Below are 17,544 nucleotides of genomic sequence, written 5' to 3'. Positions count from 1 at the left end.
TTTTTTAAAATTTTTTTCCTTTTTCTCCCCAAAGCCCCCCAGTACATAGTTGTATATTCTTCATTGTGGGTCCTTCTAGTTGTGGCATGTGGGACGCTGCCTCAGCGTGGTTTGATGAGCAGTGCCCTGTCCGCGCCCAGGATTCAAACCAACGAAACACTGGGCCGCCTGCAGCGGAGCGCACGAACTTAACCACTCGGCCACGGGGCCAGCCCTGGGGACTGGTGCTTTTTAAGTGAAACCATAAGGGTTTTTTCAGACTGCAAGAGAGAATCGTGGTTAGTTTGGTAGTTCCCCCCTCCCCTGTTTCTGGTGAGAATTCTAAAAGAAAGCTCTATTTCTGGATTGCATGTGAAGTTTTTACCCTTCCTTCATCCCCACAGTATTGGATAGGGTAAGAAGAGGAGGAAGAGTGTAGTACATGATTGAATCCTATATTATTCCAGAAGAATTTTCATCAGATCCCAGGTAAAGAGTAGAACTTAGAAGCTTGGCAGAATTGAATTAACGCTGATTCTACCAGTGGATCGCAATGCCAAATATCTCATAGGGAAGGCTGGAACCATTGGTGGTTGTTGATATGGATAGTGAACTTAAGAACCTAAATTTGGAATGAGAGTTTGTCAAAGAAAGAAAGAAGAGAATGTGAAGAAGCAACCAATTTGGGGAACTTTAATAAAATGTGGGTGAAACTAATTGTGTGTCATCATTGGCAACTTGATCAGTATTTGCATTGCACTCAAAATCTGTTGGCATAAACTACCTGTTCATGCATTTTATTTCCAGTCTCTAAGATAGCGCTTTTCCTTCTTATATGCCAAGCAACGAAATGTAAATGAGCTGTCCTGCAGGCATGTGGAATTGAACGTACGTGACAAATTTTATGTTAAGCTTGCTATGAAATTGTGCACATCATGTTATGGCGATAGTATCATCAATTTCACTGTAAATGAAAAATGCAAGTCATGAGTTTATATTCTATAAACTAATAGCTCATATAATACTTGGTCTAGGTAATAATCTTTGCCTCTGGGGAACATGGAGAGAGTGCCAGGATATGCCACTGGAGGGAAAAAAGTTGTTTTCCCTGGTTGAGTTGTTTTTTTTTTTTTCAATGATTCACATGCAAGGATAAAATTCATACAGTTCATATCATTGTAAGTTTTCTTTATTTTCATTTTTGTTAATTTTTAATGGGTGTTAATGGGTTAATCTAATGGGTCTACCCTGTGAAACAACAGTTTTATTCCTCTGCTTCTTTCTCATTGGTTCTTTCGGTTATAATCTGACCCAAGGTTATAATGCAGTGGGACCTAGTTGCAGTGCTGGGGGGCACTTTTAAGCTTTCCCTCTGGTAGCTAGAGAGCAATGCCTGCTATATATCACTTTGTACATGGAAAAGGTTAATTGCCTCTCAATTTTCTATGGGCTTTTACAGTGCTAAAATTCATCACCACGATGCAATTGGGATGTTAGCTATCATAGTGGAGCAATTATAAAGGACCCCATTGGAAATTTATGGTAACAAGACTGAAAAGGTCCAGGATGGTCTGTGAAGCTCTGGTAAAGTGTTTAAAGATTTGCAAGGAAAAACATATTTTATTACACTTTTACTTGAAAAAGCCATTTTACTTGAGAAAATGTAGTTTTAAGGAAAATAAGTGCTTTTGTCATATTGAATGTGATTTTTTTCTCTTACAGAAAATTCTTTGCCAAAACCAAAATTACCTGAGGACAGTGTTATTTCACCATACAATATAAGCACAGGCTATTCAGGGCTTGCCACAGGAAATGGACTCAGTGACTCACCTGCAGGGTCAAAGGATCATGGCAATGTGCCCATTATTGTACCTTTAATTCCGCCACCTTTCATAAAGCCACCAGCAGGTAAGTCGCTATGGGGTTTCCAATGATAACGGTTCATAGAAAGTTGTTTTAACTATCTTATGAATAATTATTAAAGGTTCAAGTGAATTTTGGAAAAGACCACTTTAGGAATTTTGTAGATAAGAAATGTTAGTGCATTTATTATTAAAAGTAGTATTACTATATTATGCGAATTCCTCAGTCTACTGCTTAGGACTTTCACCTGACAATGAACTTTTCCTACCATTAACTACAAAAAAGTTATTTTCTTTCTCTGAAATCATCTGTTTAAAATAAAAAAGGATGAACTAACTTAAAAAATTACATACTGGCTGGTTAGCAAGAAAAAGTAACCGTGGTTGAACTGGTGGTGGTGTTGTGAGGACCAGGTCTCCTCTGTGGGTTTTCTGGAGGAAGGGGAAGTTTTGTAGAGGGTGTGTGGCAGGCTTGTTCCTCAATGTGACTTCTCTGAAATCCACTTAAGAAACAACCTAGATCACCCATCTCCGCCACAGAGTTCTTTCTAATTCCTGGAAAGCTCTCTTTGAGAGCTTAAAAAAAAAAATGGAGATCTGAATTTCACTTGCATGAAAATGTAATCAGTTCTTTTATATTTCCAGAAAATTAGATAGCAGTGTATTAAGCTAGATGGCAATGAGCTGAGCTTGATGTGATATTGCAAGCTAGGTTACAGATATGTTCTACGCATAGAAAGAAGTTCAATAGTACTGTGTCTGGCTGCCTTAAAATGTTAGAATTATGCTAGAATATGTAATTGCTACACTGGTTATTTTTCTGTATATTGAATTGAACAATGATAAATACAGAGTTTTGACAGCAGTACTTATTGTAACTTACTGAAGGTAATGCTTGTATTTTTTTTTTTTAGAGAAGATAGGTGTTTGGTTATGTTCCCATAAACAGTGAAGATATTTATAGATACAAGTTCCTAGGCTTGTGTTATAGATATATTTAACACTTCTAAGTGTTACTAACATTTTTCTTCATGGTATGGGCATATTCTCTTGCTTGGTCTATTATATTTTAGCAATAAAAGTGTCATTTCGTACTGAGGTTCTCAGATATATCATTAAAATCCACTTACCTGTCAAAGTCACTTGTAATTGCATTTGTCTACTAATTACTAACATGATTTGTGTATCATGTAAAGTTTGCCTTTCTAATGCCACTCTTCTTCTTTGGTTGATTGTGTTGTGATGCAGAGGGGCCTAAATATATCTCCCAAGGGCCAAAGACATATTTTACATAGGCCGGCTGGAGAGAAGAGGGGTAACTAATTTTGTAAATGTAGGGTTCGTGTTTGAATGACTGTCCTGTGACTTAGGTGAGTGGTGATGATGCTGTGTGACTGAGTGAAAAGAACATGGGCTTCAGATTCAGACAGATGGGGTTCAAATCTAGGCTTTGTCACTTACCAGCTTTGTGACTGTGGACAAGTTACATAAGCTGTCTTCTCCTCAGTTTCCCCATCTGTAAAGTGGGGATCACAGTTCCACCTCATGGCTTTATTGTGGCTGTGAGACCAGAAAATGTATGTAAAGCATTTAGCATAGAGCCTGGCACACAAAAACCCTTCTGTAAACACCATGCCTCTTTTTCTTTTTTCCAGTCCTTGTTCTGCCCTAGAGTTATCATGCACATAATTTGTGCATAAAAAGGTGTGCATCCAAATGCAAATTCCCCTCTAAGATTTATTTGAGCAAAGCAAACAGCTTTAGAAATTAGCATAGCTGAGGCTAACAGGAGTCTGGCATGCCAAAAAACCTGCCCTGGAGTTTCCTGCTGAGCCAGCCACGTGGAATTCAAGCACACAGCTCCTATTTAACTCTAATTCCACATCAGATCAGGAAATAAATATGCAGAGGGATAGAGGCCAAAAACTGAGCCTTGGAAGTCTTAGACTTAGGAACTCTGAGGAATCAGAAGCCAGAGTAACCGAATGCCAGTGGTTTTATGCTGTCTTCCATGCAACTCCAAGGCACTCGTCTGTTGAAAACAAAATGTAGGGAAGGACGTGTTTAATTTTCTGTATCTGCTCTAAACCTTGACTCAATCCTATTCCAGGGTTCTACATGACAAGACAAAGATACAGAAAGGTTCTCTGCTTTCAAGGAGCTTACTCTATTAGTCCCTAAGCAGAAACTTGCAGGAGAGAGGACTTTTCATTTAGTTATATTATCTAGTGCAGGGGTCAGTAAACTTTTTCTGGAAAGGGCCAGATAGTATTTTAGGCTTTGGGGCTGTACTATTTCTATCACAACTACTGAACTCTGTTGTGGTAGCAGTAAAGCAGCCACAGATAATACGTAAACAAAGGGGCATGGCTGTGTTCCAATAAAACTTTATTTATAAAAAAAGGCAGTAGACAGGGTTTGGCCCAGGGACCATAGTTTTGCTGATCCTTGCACTAGGGTACGGTGGCAAGTCTCATGATAACAAGAAGGTGAATAGAGTTTCTAAGAGTCAGGCTGTGAGCTTTGCCAAGATGCTCCGTATACTATCATAAGGAAGGCACAGCAACAAGGGCAGGAAGATTGTGAGGTTTTCAGGGTATATGGTGAGCTCTGGCACATACTAGGTACTCCACAAATATTTGTTGCATGAATGAATGGATGACTGATATTCAGGTTCCCATTGCACATACACAAGACAGTACAGGTTACTTTATTGTTCACTGAGAAAATGCTAGTACCTTGTCTGAATTAGTCCCAACATGTCTGACCTTGACCATAGCCTCCCTGACAGTGATGTCAGTAATTATCCATGGATAAAGAAAGTCCACGAATTATCCAAAAACTTCTGTCTTGTTAATCATTTCAATTCTTCCTTCTGGTAAAACTTTTACCAGAGTGATTATTCAACGTAATCGAGTTGAGGGACACTCACTGTCAATTTTCAAGTCATATGTAGATTAACACGGCATTCCTGAGGGAAACTAATAAATGGTACAATGGCTAGAAGCAAAAGGCCCCTCTGTAATCAGCCCTGAGTAATTTAGAGTTGACTGTATCACGCAAGTGTCCACCCCTTGGGATAGGGAAGACGAGGATCATATGTGTACTTTGGATTTCTGGGAAGAAAATATTAGTGTCCAAATTATTCCTGTTGTACTGTAAACTGGCTATGTGAAAATGCTAATAATAATAGTGCTTTATGTTTATATTAAATCCTTTACAGTTTATGAAACTCATTCACATTTGTTATTTAATTTGATCTTTACAGTGACCCTGGGAAATAGCATGTTAGATACCATTAAATAAAGAACTGAAACTCAAATAGGTTAAATGGCTTTCTCAAGGTCATGTGGCTGCTAAGTATGTGAGCCAAGACCAGTACTAAGGTCTTCTGACTTCTTATCCAATTTCTTTTTAATTAAAGTTGCGTTTTCAGCATATTTGTACAAAATTTCCCTAGACTGTGTCAGAATACGAATATCTATTAATCTGCTACTTCAGATTCCCCAGTGACAAGGGATACACCTTGTTCCTGCAAAAGCTTATTTTTTAAGGTCCACATCTTTTGGGAGACCTGATGGGTTCTCTAACCCTGGGACTCTGTGAACTGGGATGACCTAGGAAGAGTAAAACCCCCGCTTAGTTTTAAAGTGTTTGCCATCACGAGACAAGCTGTTTCTCCTCCGAGGTACTAGAGGGCTCCCATCTGGTCAGGCACTAGTTCTAGGGTGTTTCATGTGCTCGGGCAGGCTCACCCCTGGATCTGATCCGTGTTTGGCAGCCAGTGGGTCCAGTGGAATACTCGTGATTGGGAACACGGTGATACCACACTTGCTTGGATTTCCACCTTCCTTTTGCACAGCTGCATACGAAAGTGTGGGTGTAGCTTACTTCTGGGCCTGGGGAACTGCTTTTCTGTTCCTGCCCCCCTTTACTTCAGAGAATTGGAGCTCCCTGTGCTTTGGTGACTACCACAAGCATTGACCTTGCTTTGGCCGCACAGGGTTGTGTTCCATTGCGTCTGATTTCTGGGGCTAAGCTGCCCTTCCCCGCTCAGAGACAGAATCTGGCCCTTGGTGTAGGGTTTGTGACATCACAGTCGTTACTATGGTAATAGACTTGTTATAAACACAGGATAATAGCCCTGATTTTGCTTTTTTTTTTTTCCCTCCAAGCAGTGAAGGGAATCACCATGATCCTTCAATAAGAATTGCAGACTTTTCTGCAGACTCAAGGAAGTGAATAGAGTAAGGCTTTGCCATACGGAGCAGCGATTAAAAAAAAAGCTATTATAAGAATAATGTTAGAAAATAATAGAAAGTATTGACCAACTCTTTCTTTTTATGCAACATTCCTTTATCTTTTTAGTTTGAACAAATATGAAAACCTCCTTTGCTAATTTAAAAATCACAGCATGAGCATAGTCTGAAGTGGCAGAAGATATATCAGCAAGAGTTTTGAAAGATAACTCGGGTTAATTATATTGTAACTTTGCTGTAATTCTTCTCATATTAGAGATTTTATTATGGATTCAACCTTTGAGACTTCATTCAAAGAGGGTTGTGCCAATAAGGACTTTGGGCCTGGATTATAAGAACTGTGCTATGGTGAGTCTCTGTCAAGATATTATGCCTGCCCTGCTCCCCTCCATGTTTGACTATTGAAGGAAAGCCATTCACAATGGATTTTAAATACAGTTTTTTTACAAAGGTTTTACAAGTGTAATGGCACTTGGCTCCATTGACCAGACCTCAGTCCTCTGCAGCTGTTGGGTACATTTGGGTCTCCCCACCTTGTCTACCTCTGCTCAAAGTAACCAGTTGAGACTCACCAGGATTTTTATCTTCTAGTTTCAGACTTGCTCTGTGACAGCATTTTGCTTGCAAAAATTTTTTAAAAAATCAATAAAACCATTCATGTAATTGTTTTTGTTCATGAGGAAAAGATGAAAAGCAGCAACTTTTTCTGGTGAAAGTTTCACTGAGCCTTGCTGCAGAAAACACTGTGTTTCTAGGAGACGACGTTTTAGATCTGAGTCTTGACAGGTTTTCCCAGAGGCTTACAACTTGCCTGTTACAAGTCCAGAATCCCTCTAAATCCCTGAATACTTTAAAATGAAATGAAATGTGAAAAAAGGAGGAATATTCTGGATGCATTTTTATGACAGTTTGGCATAAAATATCTTTTACCTCGAATGGTAAGTGACCTTATTTATATTCCCCACCATGTGAGAGGTGAGAGGTGGGGTCCATCCACACAGCACACACGGGTCTGTGTGGAGGGAGATGAAATCCAGCTCCTAAGACCACCTTCATTTCCTGTGTGCATCGCCTGTCTTTGAAACAATGACCATTTCCTGTCTTCCAGGATGGTTTGCTTTCAATGAGCTTTCTAAGTTTGTGTTCAGTCATAGTCATGGAAATATGATATATTTTTTCAGGCAAATCTTGAAATTCTTAAGGGGTTATAAGAACTGGGCTCTAAGGAACCATTAGCTTAACTGAGAATATGGAAACGTTCACGTGATCTGCTAAGCTCTATGTATATAGCTGAGTAACCCACAGTTAATAAGCATGTTACTTTTTGGCTCTTATAATTCTTGCATGGAGTTGTACTTTCAGGGAAGTAGGAATCAGAATGTGGTTTGCATTATGATCGTTATTTATTTTATCTGTTATTCAATATTCTTGGGGCTTGCATATGAGTGATGTGTTCCAAATAGCCATTGAAAAAACAGGATTTAATCAAAATTGCTTTGCCATTTATTTATTTGTCCAACTTTTAAAATATGATTGTTAAATAAAATTACCTAGAGTTAATGGGATTTGGATGACTTACTATTTATGTAGCAGTTACATTTCTCAAAAAAAAGAAGAGGTTCAGTGAAGCCTCAGATTTGGAGAGTTTTCCAAATCACTTAGGACAAGGACAGGAGGAATTATGGTGACTGGTAGGAAAAGGAGTAGTAGTTAATAACAGTAATGATATAATCTCATCATAGCTAATATTTCTTGAGCACTTTTTATGGGTCAGGCATTGTACCACTAGGTTATCTCATTTAATTTTTACAACTACTCTGTGTGGATGCTGTTATTAACCTTGTTTTACAGAAGAGGAAACTGAGACCCAGAAAAGCTAAGCAACTTGACTGAGGTCACCTAGGAAATAGCTGGCAGAGCTGATATTTGAACGTAGGCATGATGTCTCCTTAACTCAAATTGATAACCGTTGGATTATCCAAAACGCTATGTCAGTCTTTCAGTCAATTGTGTACTTACTGAATGTTTTTCACTTTATATGAGATAACACAAATATATGTATATCATCGTCTCTAACCTCCAAGAATTACAGTGTAATTGGCATATAATCAAAACATCATTCTAGTTTGACTTTGGAAATTATGATATAATTTTTTTCTTTTACATTTTAAAATTTTATTTTTTTGTAGTCACATTGGTTCATAACATTATGTAAATTTCAGGTGTACATTAGTATATTTTGGCTTCTGAATAGACTGCATCACGTTTACCACCAAAAGTCTAGTTTCCATCTGTCACCACACATATGTGCCTCTTTACCCCTTTTGCCCTCCCCTCACCCACTTCCCCTCTGGTAACCACCAGTCTATTCTCTGTATATGTGTGTTTGTTTGATCTTCCACATATGAGTGAAATCAGGAAAGTGTGATATAATTTCAGCAGCATCTGGAGGGTATATGGTGGGAGTAGAAAGGCACTTAAATGGGGTAGCAGAAAGTCTATGGGCAGATAATCAAGAACTGTTATGTTTGTAAAGTTGAGGAGAAATGACACCTGAAACATAATGTAGGCTAGAAGATAGTCATTTGAAATTCAAAGTGATAAAAAAAAGACACAAAATGAAGCTTAAAAATGTTATCTACTATGATATGGATCCTGTTTTTCATCTTTTTTTATACCACTGAGAAGTCTTGAAAGGTCTAAGTCAAATTTCAGTATGTTCAATTGTTCTTAATGACAGATGGAATGTGTAGTTTGAATGGTAGCATGATGTGGTGGAGAGACTACCAGAGCAAAAATGAGGAGACCGGGGTTGTTGATGCCAGCTGTGCCATTTACTGGTGGTATAATCTTTGATAAGTCACTTAGCCTCTCTGAGCCTCAGTTTCCTTGTCTGCAAAATGATATAGTTAGCTTAGGTAATGTATAATTTCCCTACATTTATAAAATTCTTATTTTGTGACTTGATAGTGAATTGCTCGCCTGATTTTATGACGTGATGATAATTTAATGTAATTGGAATACATTAAAGTGGAAAATTTATGTCATCATGAGCACTGATTCAAAAATCCTGAACAAAATCATAGCAAACCAAAGCCAGTGATATAAACAAAAGGATATTACTTCATGACTAATTTGGATTTTTTTCTAGGAATGCAAGAATGATTTAAATTTTAAAAATTGATCAATATAATTAACCACATTAATAGAATAAAATTAAACGTCATACAATATTCTCAGTAGATGCATAAAAGTAATTTGATAAAATTTAACATAATTAATCATAAAAACTCTTTGCAAAGTAAGAATAGAATGAAACTTCCTTAATATGACAAAAAGTACCCACAAAAACCTACAGCAAATATCATACTTAATGGTGAAACATTGAAAACTTTCCTCTTGAGATCAAGAATGAGAAAAGGATGACCACTATCACCACTTCTATTTAATTTTGTGTTGAAATTCATAGATAATGTAATAAGGCAAGAAAAAGAAAAAATATAAGATTTGAAAGGTAGAAATGACATTTTGTTTAGAACCTCCCCTACAATCTACAGATAAACTATTATAATCAATGAGTGCATTTGTCAAGGTCTCTAAACACAGCCAATAGCCCCCAAATCCGTTACATCTCTATGTATCAGCCACAAAAAAATTAAAAAAACAAAACTTAAAAATACCTTTTAAAGTAGCATCAAACCATCAAATACCCAGGAAAAAAAATCTAACAAAATATGTGAAAGATTGTTACGCAGGGAACTATAAACATTGCTGAGAGAAATAAAAGAAGACCTAAATCTTCTAAACCCATTGGGGCACACACTATCTTTATGGATTGGAAACTAAATATTTTAAAAAGGCAAATTCTTCCTAAATTAATCGTATGTTTAATTCAATTCTGATAAAAATCCCTCCATAAAATTTTGTGGAAATTAAAACGCTGATCCTAACATTTACATGGAGATGCAAAGGGGCAAGATTAGCCAAGACAATCTTAAAGAAAAAAAAAATTGGAAAACGTATGCTACCAGATCGCAACACTTATTATAGGATTAGAATAATTAATGCAATGAGATAATGATGCAAGGATTTACATATAAACCACTTCAGTGGAGTCTGGAAGCAAGTGTAAACAGATACTTGATTTATGACAAAAGTATTAGTCAGCTTGGACTTCCATAGCAAAATGCCATAGACTGGGTGGCTTAAACAACCAAAATTTATTTTCTTGAAGTTCCGGAGACTGGAAGTCTAAGCTCAAGGTGCCATCAGAGTCGGTGTGTAGTGAGGTCTCTCTCTTTGGGTTGCAGACAGCTGCCTTTTCCCTGTGTCCTCATGTGGGGGAGAGGGAGAGGGGAGGGGAAGAGGGGAGGGTGAAAGTGAGTGGGAGAGGAGCTCTCTGGTGTTTCTTCTTATAAGGGCACTAATCACATCAGACAGGGGCCTTACTCTCATGACCTTATCTAACCCTAACTGACTCTCAGAGGCCCCATCTCCAAATGCCATCACATTGGGGGTTAGGGCTCCAACATATGAATTTTGGAGGGACACAGACATTTAGTTTGTAACAACAAAGATGTATGTGGAGTGAAATACAACATAGAGCAGTAGCAGTGAGGAAAGTATAGTCTTTTCAATAAATGTGCTTATGGAAAAAAATCTCTGTTGATTCGTTATTTCACACAATTCACAAAAATCAGTTCTAGATGGATTATGCATCTAAATGTGACAGATAAAACAATACTGCTTGTAGAAGAAAGCCCAGGAGAATATATTTATGATTTTGGGTAGGCCAATATTTCTTAAACTATACACTGAAAGCACTAACCATAAAGAAAAAAGTTGATTAAATAGACTCTATTAAAATTAAGAATTTCTGTTGATTAAAAGATATCCTTGAAAAGAAAGAAAAGGCAAATCACTGCATGAGAGATGATGTTTGTAATGCATGGCCCACAAAAGACTCATATTCATAATATATAAAGAGTTCCTATAAATAAAAAAGAGCCCAATAGAAAAATGGGGAAAAAACATAAATAGGCACTTCGTTAAAGAAAATATCCAGGTTGCCCATAAACATATTCAAAGTTATTCAATCTCATTAGTTACTAGGGAAATAAAATTTAAAATAATAATGAGATACCAATACACAAACATTAGAATGGCTAAAATGAAAAAGATTGATAATACCAACAGTCGAGGAGGATATGGAGCAACTAGAACTCTCATACATTGCTGGTGAGAGTGTAATTAGCATAACCGCTGTTGAAAGCTAATTGCCATTATCTATTAATGCTGAACATACACATATCCTATTATCCAATAATTCTATCCTAGATATGTACTTAACATAAATTTGTATATATGTGAGCCAAAGACATATAGAAGAACCTTCATAGTAGCATTTATTCATAAGAGCTAAACACCGGAAACAGTCCAAATGTTCATCAACAGTAGTTAGCATGGTCTCCCAGGGGTTCCTTGGGTGAGCTGAGGTGAGTAAGTGAGTGTGGGCCTGGAAGTTGGATGTGAAATTGTGTGTGTCTCCTGTATGCATAATTCAGGGATGAAGATCCTTGTCTCAAAAATACGAGTCCTTGACTTAAGAGACCTAGATTTCAAAAAAATTTTTTAACTCCTTCTTCTCCTGATTTAAGCACTAAGCCCTAGAATGCAATTTTAACATTTTAATTCTGTATCTAGGCTGTTCACAGCTTTCTCAAATCAAGTATTTAAAATGTCATATTCCTTCTTCTTAAGGAATTATCATCTATTTAAATGAAATATATCATGGTGAAGCCTATAAAGGCATAAATAAGCATAAGGCATAAATATCCCTCACAGTGGTCCACTTGAGAGATGCTTTCGATGTGGTGTGAAGTAGAGAGAAATGAAGGGCACTGGGTGGGTGACAAAAGTAAGGTACACAATACTGTACACCAGTGGTTGTTTATTGGGGGTAACCTTGTCCTCCAGGGGACATTTGGCAATATCTGGAGATATTTTTGGTTGTCACAATTGGGAGAAGGCCTGCTACTGGCATATAGTGAGTAGAGGCCAGGGATGCTACTAAACATCCTGCAGTGCACAGGACAGCCCCACAGCGAGGAATTATGTGGCTAAGAATGTCAATAGTACTGTGTTTGGTAAACCAGGCTCTACAGTGACGACAGCTCTGTGTATGGGACACCTCTTGTGCACCACTCCAGATCCTCTTGGCCCCAGCTCTTACTCCACTGATTGCTTTAGTACTTTGACAGCCTAGGCACATGCGTTCGCGTTCTTAAAGGGCCTTACCTCACGCCTGTGGCATATGTCTCTGGCTTCTCGCTTTGGGGCTTCTGTGATATGGCAGCTTTTGAGCATCATGTAAATCCTTTCAGCACTCACTCACACACGCACAAACCAGATGTGTGGGAAAATTAACACACTAGATCTATGGGGCGTGAGAGATGACAAACAAATTCTTCCTCCTTTTGTCCCCTGGGTGAGTAGTTACAAAATGTATTTCATAAACTCCAAAAAATGTTCTTTATGATTGAACACCAGTCTCCCTTCGTGGTGGCCAACTCAATAACACATCGTTGTGTTGGCTCTTCCTCCTCAAGTTCATCCCCTTGTCTGTCCCTCCTACTTCCTGGAATCACATGCCCAATAATCCAGCTGCATGCAAGTCTTTGTCTCAGATTCTGTTTTCTGGGAAACTCAGGATAAAATACCATGTGTGGAAGTCTGCAGCGAAAGATCAGAAATTAATGGAAAAGAATATGGAAAGTTAGAATTTTATGAACATTAATGTTTTTCCTGTTAAAGTCCAGCATAAATATATAACAAAGGAGTAAAAGAGAGTACCAGATTCTTGGTGGTGCAAATATTGGAGAGCTCAGAAAGGGCCACTTATAAAATTGTCCCAGCAGCCAAAGAATTTTCTAAGCTTCTTGTGGTAAGGTTGAGGGACAACAGTGGTGGCCACACAGGAGAACAAGGGGAAAAATTAAGTCAGGAGTTCAAGAAAAAGAGGAAAGGAGAAAGAATATCCTCTGCCAGCACTCCTTTAAATGGATCTTGTTATTTTGAGAGATTTAGAATCCTGAAATTCTAGTTAGAAGGGACCTAGGAGATCGTCTTGCTAAATGTCCTCTTTTACAGATGAGGAAAATAAGGCCTGGAGAGGTAAGTGACCTTTTCAAGGTCACTCAGTTGTGTTAATGGCAGAATCAGGGCCAAAACTCACTTCTGAAGTGAGGACACCATTTAAACATGGATTCTAAATCACACACCCCTGTGATTCCTGAGGCAGCCTGGAACTTCTCTTGGCATCATCTAAACTCTTCTTGAGGGTATGACCTAGCTGGGAGAGTACTTTCAGAACACCCAGCCCTAGGTCATCAAGGAGCTAAGATGCTAACAGGAAATCTGAGGAGATGTCAGCTGTGCTTTCCCTTTCTTGTAGAGGGTGGCTGTGTTTCTGGAATTAACCTAGACTTGACTGAACTGCTTTGCTGTTAATTATTTGAAGGTATAAATAAAGTTTGGTTAAGAGAGAGAAGTGATGGTGAAGTTGGTAATTCTTGTTATTCTAGGGACATTCCCAGTGCTGACTTCTCAAAGTTTCTGTTAAATTGAGAAGAATTAGTTCGTGAACTTGGCCAAGGATAGTGGAAATAATGATTGCATTCTGTGCTGGGGCTTTTCACTGGTGTTTCCCTCTAAGGCAACTTTGTTCTGAGTGATTACCAAAGATGGTGCCCTTGGCTTCCCCTGCTTTCCTGCCCCGCAAGGAATCCAACCACCCAAGGTGCACCTAGTTTTTCTCCTCCTTATGCTAAGGCCCAAAGTCAGACATTTCATTCTAGGGAAAAAGACAGGCTTGGTCCCTGTCTTAATTGGCCCACTGGCTGTTGGAGGAGACAGACATTAAAAATAAATCTCAATCAAGTCTGATGATGATCAAGTCCAGAGTGCTATGGGATCTGACCAGGTTTGGGGTCAGGAAAGGCCTCTCTAGGATGAAGTTTAAGATAAGCTATGAAGGAGCGGTAGGACTGAACCAGTCAAGGATTTTGAGGCTGTGGGTGAGGAAGCAACACTTGGAAAGGCTCAGAGTGGAGAGGGAGCCTCAAGGAAAGGAAAAGAAGCCAGAGGCCAGAGAGTAGACAAGCTGAGAGGCTAGCCTGGTCATAGGAGCTGTGGAGCTCATGCTGAGGAGTTCCAGCTTCTTTCTGAGGGCAGTGGATGCCACTGAAGGGTTTTGAGCATGTGAGAGCAGTGATGAGATTTGTGTTTCAGAAGAATTCCTCACATCCAGAGTGGAGGGAATGAACTGGATGGGAGTGAGATAGGAAGCCACGTGTAGTGTGGGCAAGAGGTGTTAGTGCCTTCACCAGAATGGACTGCAGGAAGCTCCATGAGGACAGCGCACCTAGAATAGTGTCTGGGCATAAGTAGACTTGATAAATATTTATTGAATGAATGAATGAATGAATGAATGAGTGGGTATATTATGAAAATATTTAGGAAGACCTGATGATTCACCAGAATGTGGGAGGGAAATGGAGAGAAGAGGCAGGAAAGATGCCAGATTTTTGCTAGCAGGTAATTGCATGGCTGGTAGGGCCAGGAACTGAGGTGGGAAACACAGTGAAGGAGCAGGTTATGGGGAGGGGTGTGTGTAGCTTTGAACATGACAAGTTAAGATGTCTGGGAGGTGGCTGGGAATAATATCTCATGAGAGATAACTGTGTTGATTTGTAAATCTTCATCTTATGGATGGTAACTGGAGTCACAGGAGTCCGTGGATGATATGGCCCAGGGGGAATACGTGGAGAGAAGAGAGGACTCTGAAAGATTTCCAGTTGCTGTGCCCTCCACCTTTCCCATAGCTGGGCTGTTCTGGCATGTTATGTCTGATCACATTCCTGAGTGGGGATTGGTATGGGGCCCCTTCAGAGTCCCTCAACCATTAATTACTTTCATTCAAAAAATCTAAATAAATATTTCAAGATGGGAAGGATAAAGAGGGAAGTAAGTTATCTTGTTGACAATGATCCACAGCTTCACCTTGGTTCTTTCAACAAATTTAGTTGAGTGAGGTTCTTCCTACTCTTCAGTCTACTGAACTTGCAGTTCAGGACATGGAGAGAAGAAGAGGTGCCGAGGAGAAGGAAAACAGTGCTTCACGTGAATGCACAACCCCTCCCAGGTGTCCCTTTCACCCGAGTCTCTCTCTGTCAGTTCACCTCCCCTAGGATGGTAGCCCCAGCATGGTATGCTGCTTGGCAGGACTGCCTGGAATGCTGAGAGGTGCGACTTGGCCTGCTGGTCAGTCATGATGGGGCTGCTTATGCTCCCTGCAGCAGGACTGCTTATAGCCGCCCCCCCCCCCCGGTGGTCGCCAAGAATACCTGGCTGCTATGACCTGCTGGTGGTGACAGAGCCCTGGGAGCAGGCCTGGCTTTTCCATGATCCTTTTCTACTGAATGTTGGCGTTTTACACTGACGGCAGCCGTGGAAAGCTCCTTGAGGACTGGAATCATGTCTGTCTGGTTTGCCAGTGTATTTCCAGCTCCTAGTATAGTGTATGGCACCAAGTTGAGTAAATAAATGAATCCTTTGTCTACAATCAAGGTTTCCCCTCTGGGGACATTTGTCAACCACTGTGGGGCCCATTAAGTGTAATTAATGGGATAGCCAGATTTCAGAAGGGGAAATGAGCCCATCAGATAAATAGTAGGTGATGGAAATACTTTTCTTGCTCTGAGGTCCTATAAAAAGCAGCTTGACCCTTTAGTCCTAATATGCTGCCATTTGTATTTCCTTAGAGATGATGCCACTCTACACAGGACAGGGGCTTGGAATTGCTTTTCCAGCAGTGATGGATTTGCTGGTGCATACTTTTTGACCTTGCTCCCTTGTCCCTAATCACATGTATTTGTTGGCTAGATGCTGGGGCTTGGGGTTTGGTGAGGGGACTTCAGCCTTGTGGGAGAGAAAGGTCCAGTGGAGGCAACCCCATGACTGCAGCATCACTATTTCAGGGCATCTTAGATTGGTCAGAGAGTTAGATCCAGGGCTCTGGGATGGGGGACAAGATTTTACTTGAGCTCCTTGTCTATGGCAACTACCCAATGAACATGAATTATTCAGACTGTTAAGAGCAGTGTTATTACTCTCCTGTTGCCTTATTGTTGATTTCTGCCATTTTCTCCATAGGACTTTACTGGAAAAGTCTCGCCTTCTCTATATTTGACGCATGAAGCAAACACCACAGGATTTTGTGGACCATGGGTGTCTTTGTTCAGTCAGATGTTGTTTATTGAGGACTAGTAGGTGTTAGCATGCCCAGCACTGGCCACATGGCTGCAGGCCTTGTCTTTCTGCCCAGTGCAGACAAAGGAGGCTCCTGGCAATGGAGGATCCAATTCTGGGCAAAAGAAGAGAAACCTTCCTGAGAATTAATGACCCACATGGAAGTGCTCATGCTTCAGTGCTAATGTAGGGCAGTGGAGCAGCACATCCCAGGGAGACTTCCTCAGAAGTCCAGTCTTGTGGATTCTCTGTGAAAAGATATGTCCATGGTCAAGTTTGTGAACCACAGCACATTCTATCTCCCTCTTGAAGATTCCCAAATATACATTGGTGGACCCAAAAAGACTTAGAGTGAAAAGCTTAACTTAGTTTAGCCCAGTGTTTTCCATACATAATTGACCATGGAAGTCTTTTTAAAAATAGCACCCATTTAAGTATCCCACGGAATTACTGTTCTGTGGAACGTGCTTTGGGAAATGTTGCATAGAGGACTCTGGATTTTCCTTACTCTTAAGCTCTGCCCTCTCCCTTCTTATTCTAGTTTCTTAGAGTTAGTATATAGGAAATATAGACTCTCTACAGTGAGTACTGAGGAAGTGGAGGTGAGGTTGTTGAGGAGACTTATAAGAAGAAGCCCCTTCACTGGCACTGAAATTCTGGGGAGATATTCAAGTTAATGGTGAGGAGCCGAAGGCACATGTGCTTAGTAGTGTCTTGTTAAAGAATCCAGGTTCAGTACAGTATTCAAGAGAGAATTATTATTTTGTGACTTTATGAGATCTCTCCTTTTATTTTCCTTCTTTGTTTGAATGTGGGAAAATATGTGAGGAAGGGACACCGGAGGTAAAGAAAATTCACCTTGTTTGAATTTGACTACAGAGTCAGTTTCCACAGAGAACTCTTTGGACTTTTCCCTGGTCTGCTTTGAATAGACACACAGGGAGATGAAGTCTCTGAAATCTGAATTATTTCTGGGTGAGTTGCATTCCTACATGTTGGTAATTGTTTTAGTCTCACTCTTAAATCTGTCTTCTCCTTTTCATTTCCACTGTTACTCTGTAGGTTCCAAACCTCATCTCCTTTTCTCTGCATCCATCCATCCATCCATCCATCCATCCATCCATCCATCCATCCAT

At 39.7% G+C, this 17,544-nt stretch overlaps 1 protein-coding gene across 6 annotated transcripts in view; it reads left to right on the top strand.

Moving 5' to 3' along the window:
* SOBP (sine oculis binding protein homolog) overlaps positions 1-17,544 on the top strand; it is a 156,340-nt gene that overhangs the window by 13,778 nt on the left and 125,018 nt on the right. For 5 of the 6 annotated variants that reach the window (XR_006890794.1, XR_006890793.1, XM_046677256.1 and 2 more), the window contains exon 3: positions 1,702-1,887. Coding sequence is in view for 3 of the 6 variants with exons in the window: in XM_046677256.1 (XP_046533212.1) it covers positions 1,702-1,887 (186 nt within the window). In the remaining 3 variants the exon portion in view is untranslated. Of the gene's footprint in view, positions 1-1,701; positions 1,888-6,356; positions 6,449-17,544 lie in introns of those variants that run through there. The other variant, XM_046677258.1, reaches the window with a different exon arrangement.

This window comes from Equus quagga, chromosome 11 (genome assembly GCF_021613505.1).
Source record: "Equus quagga isolate Etosha38 chromosome 11, UCLA_HA_Equagga_1.0, whole genome shotgun sequence".
Taxonomy (NCBI): Eukaryota; Metazoa; Chordata; class Mammalia; order Perissodactyla; family Equidae; genus Equus; species Equus quagga.
Note: the sequence above shows the minus strand (reverse complement) of the source record. Positions and strands in the feature narration are given on the sequence as shown.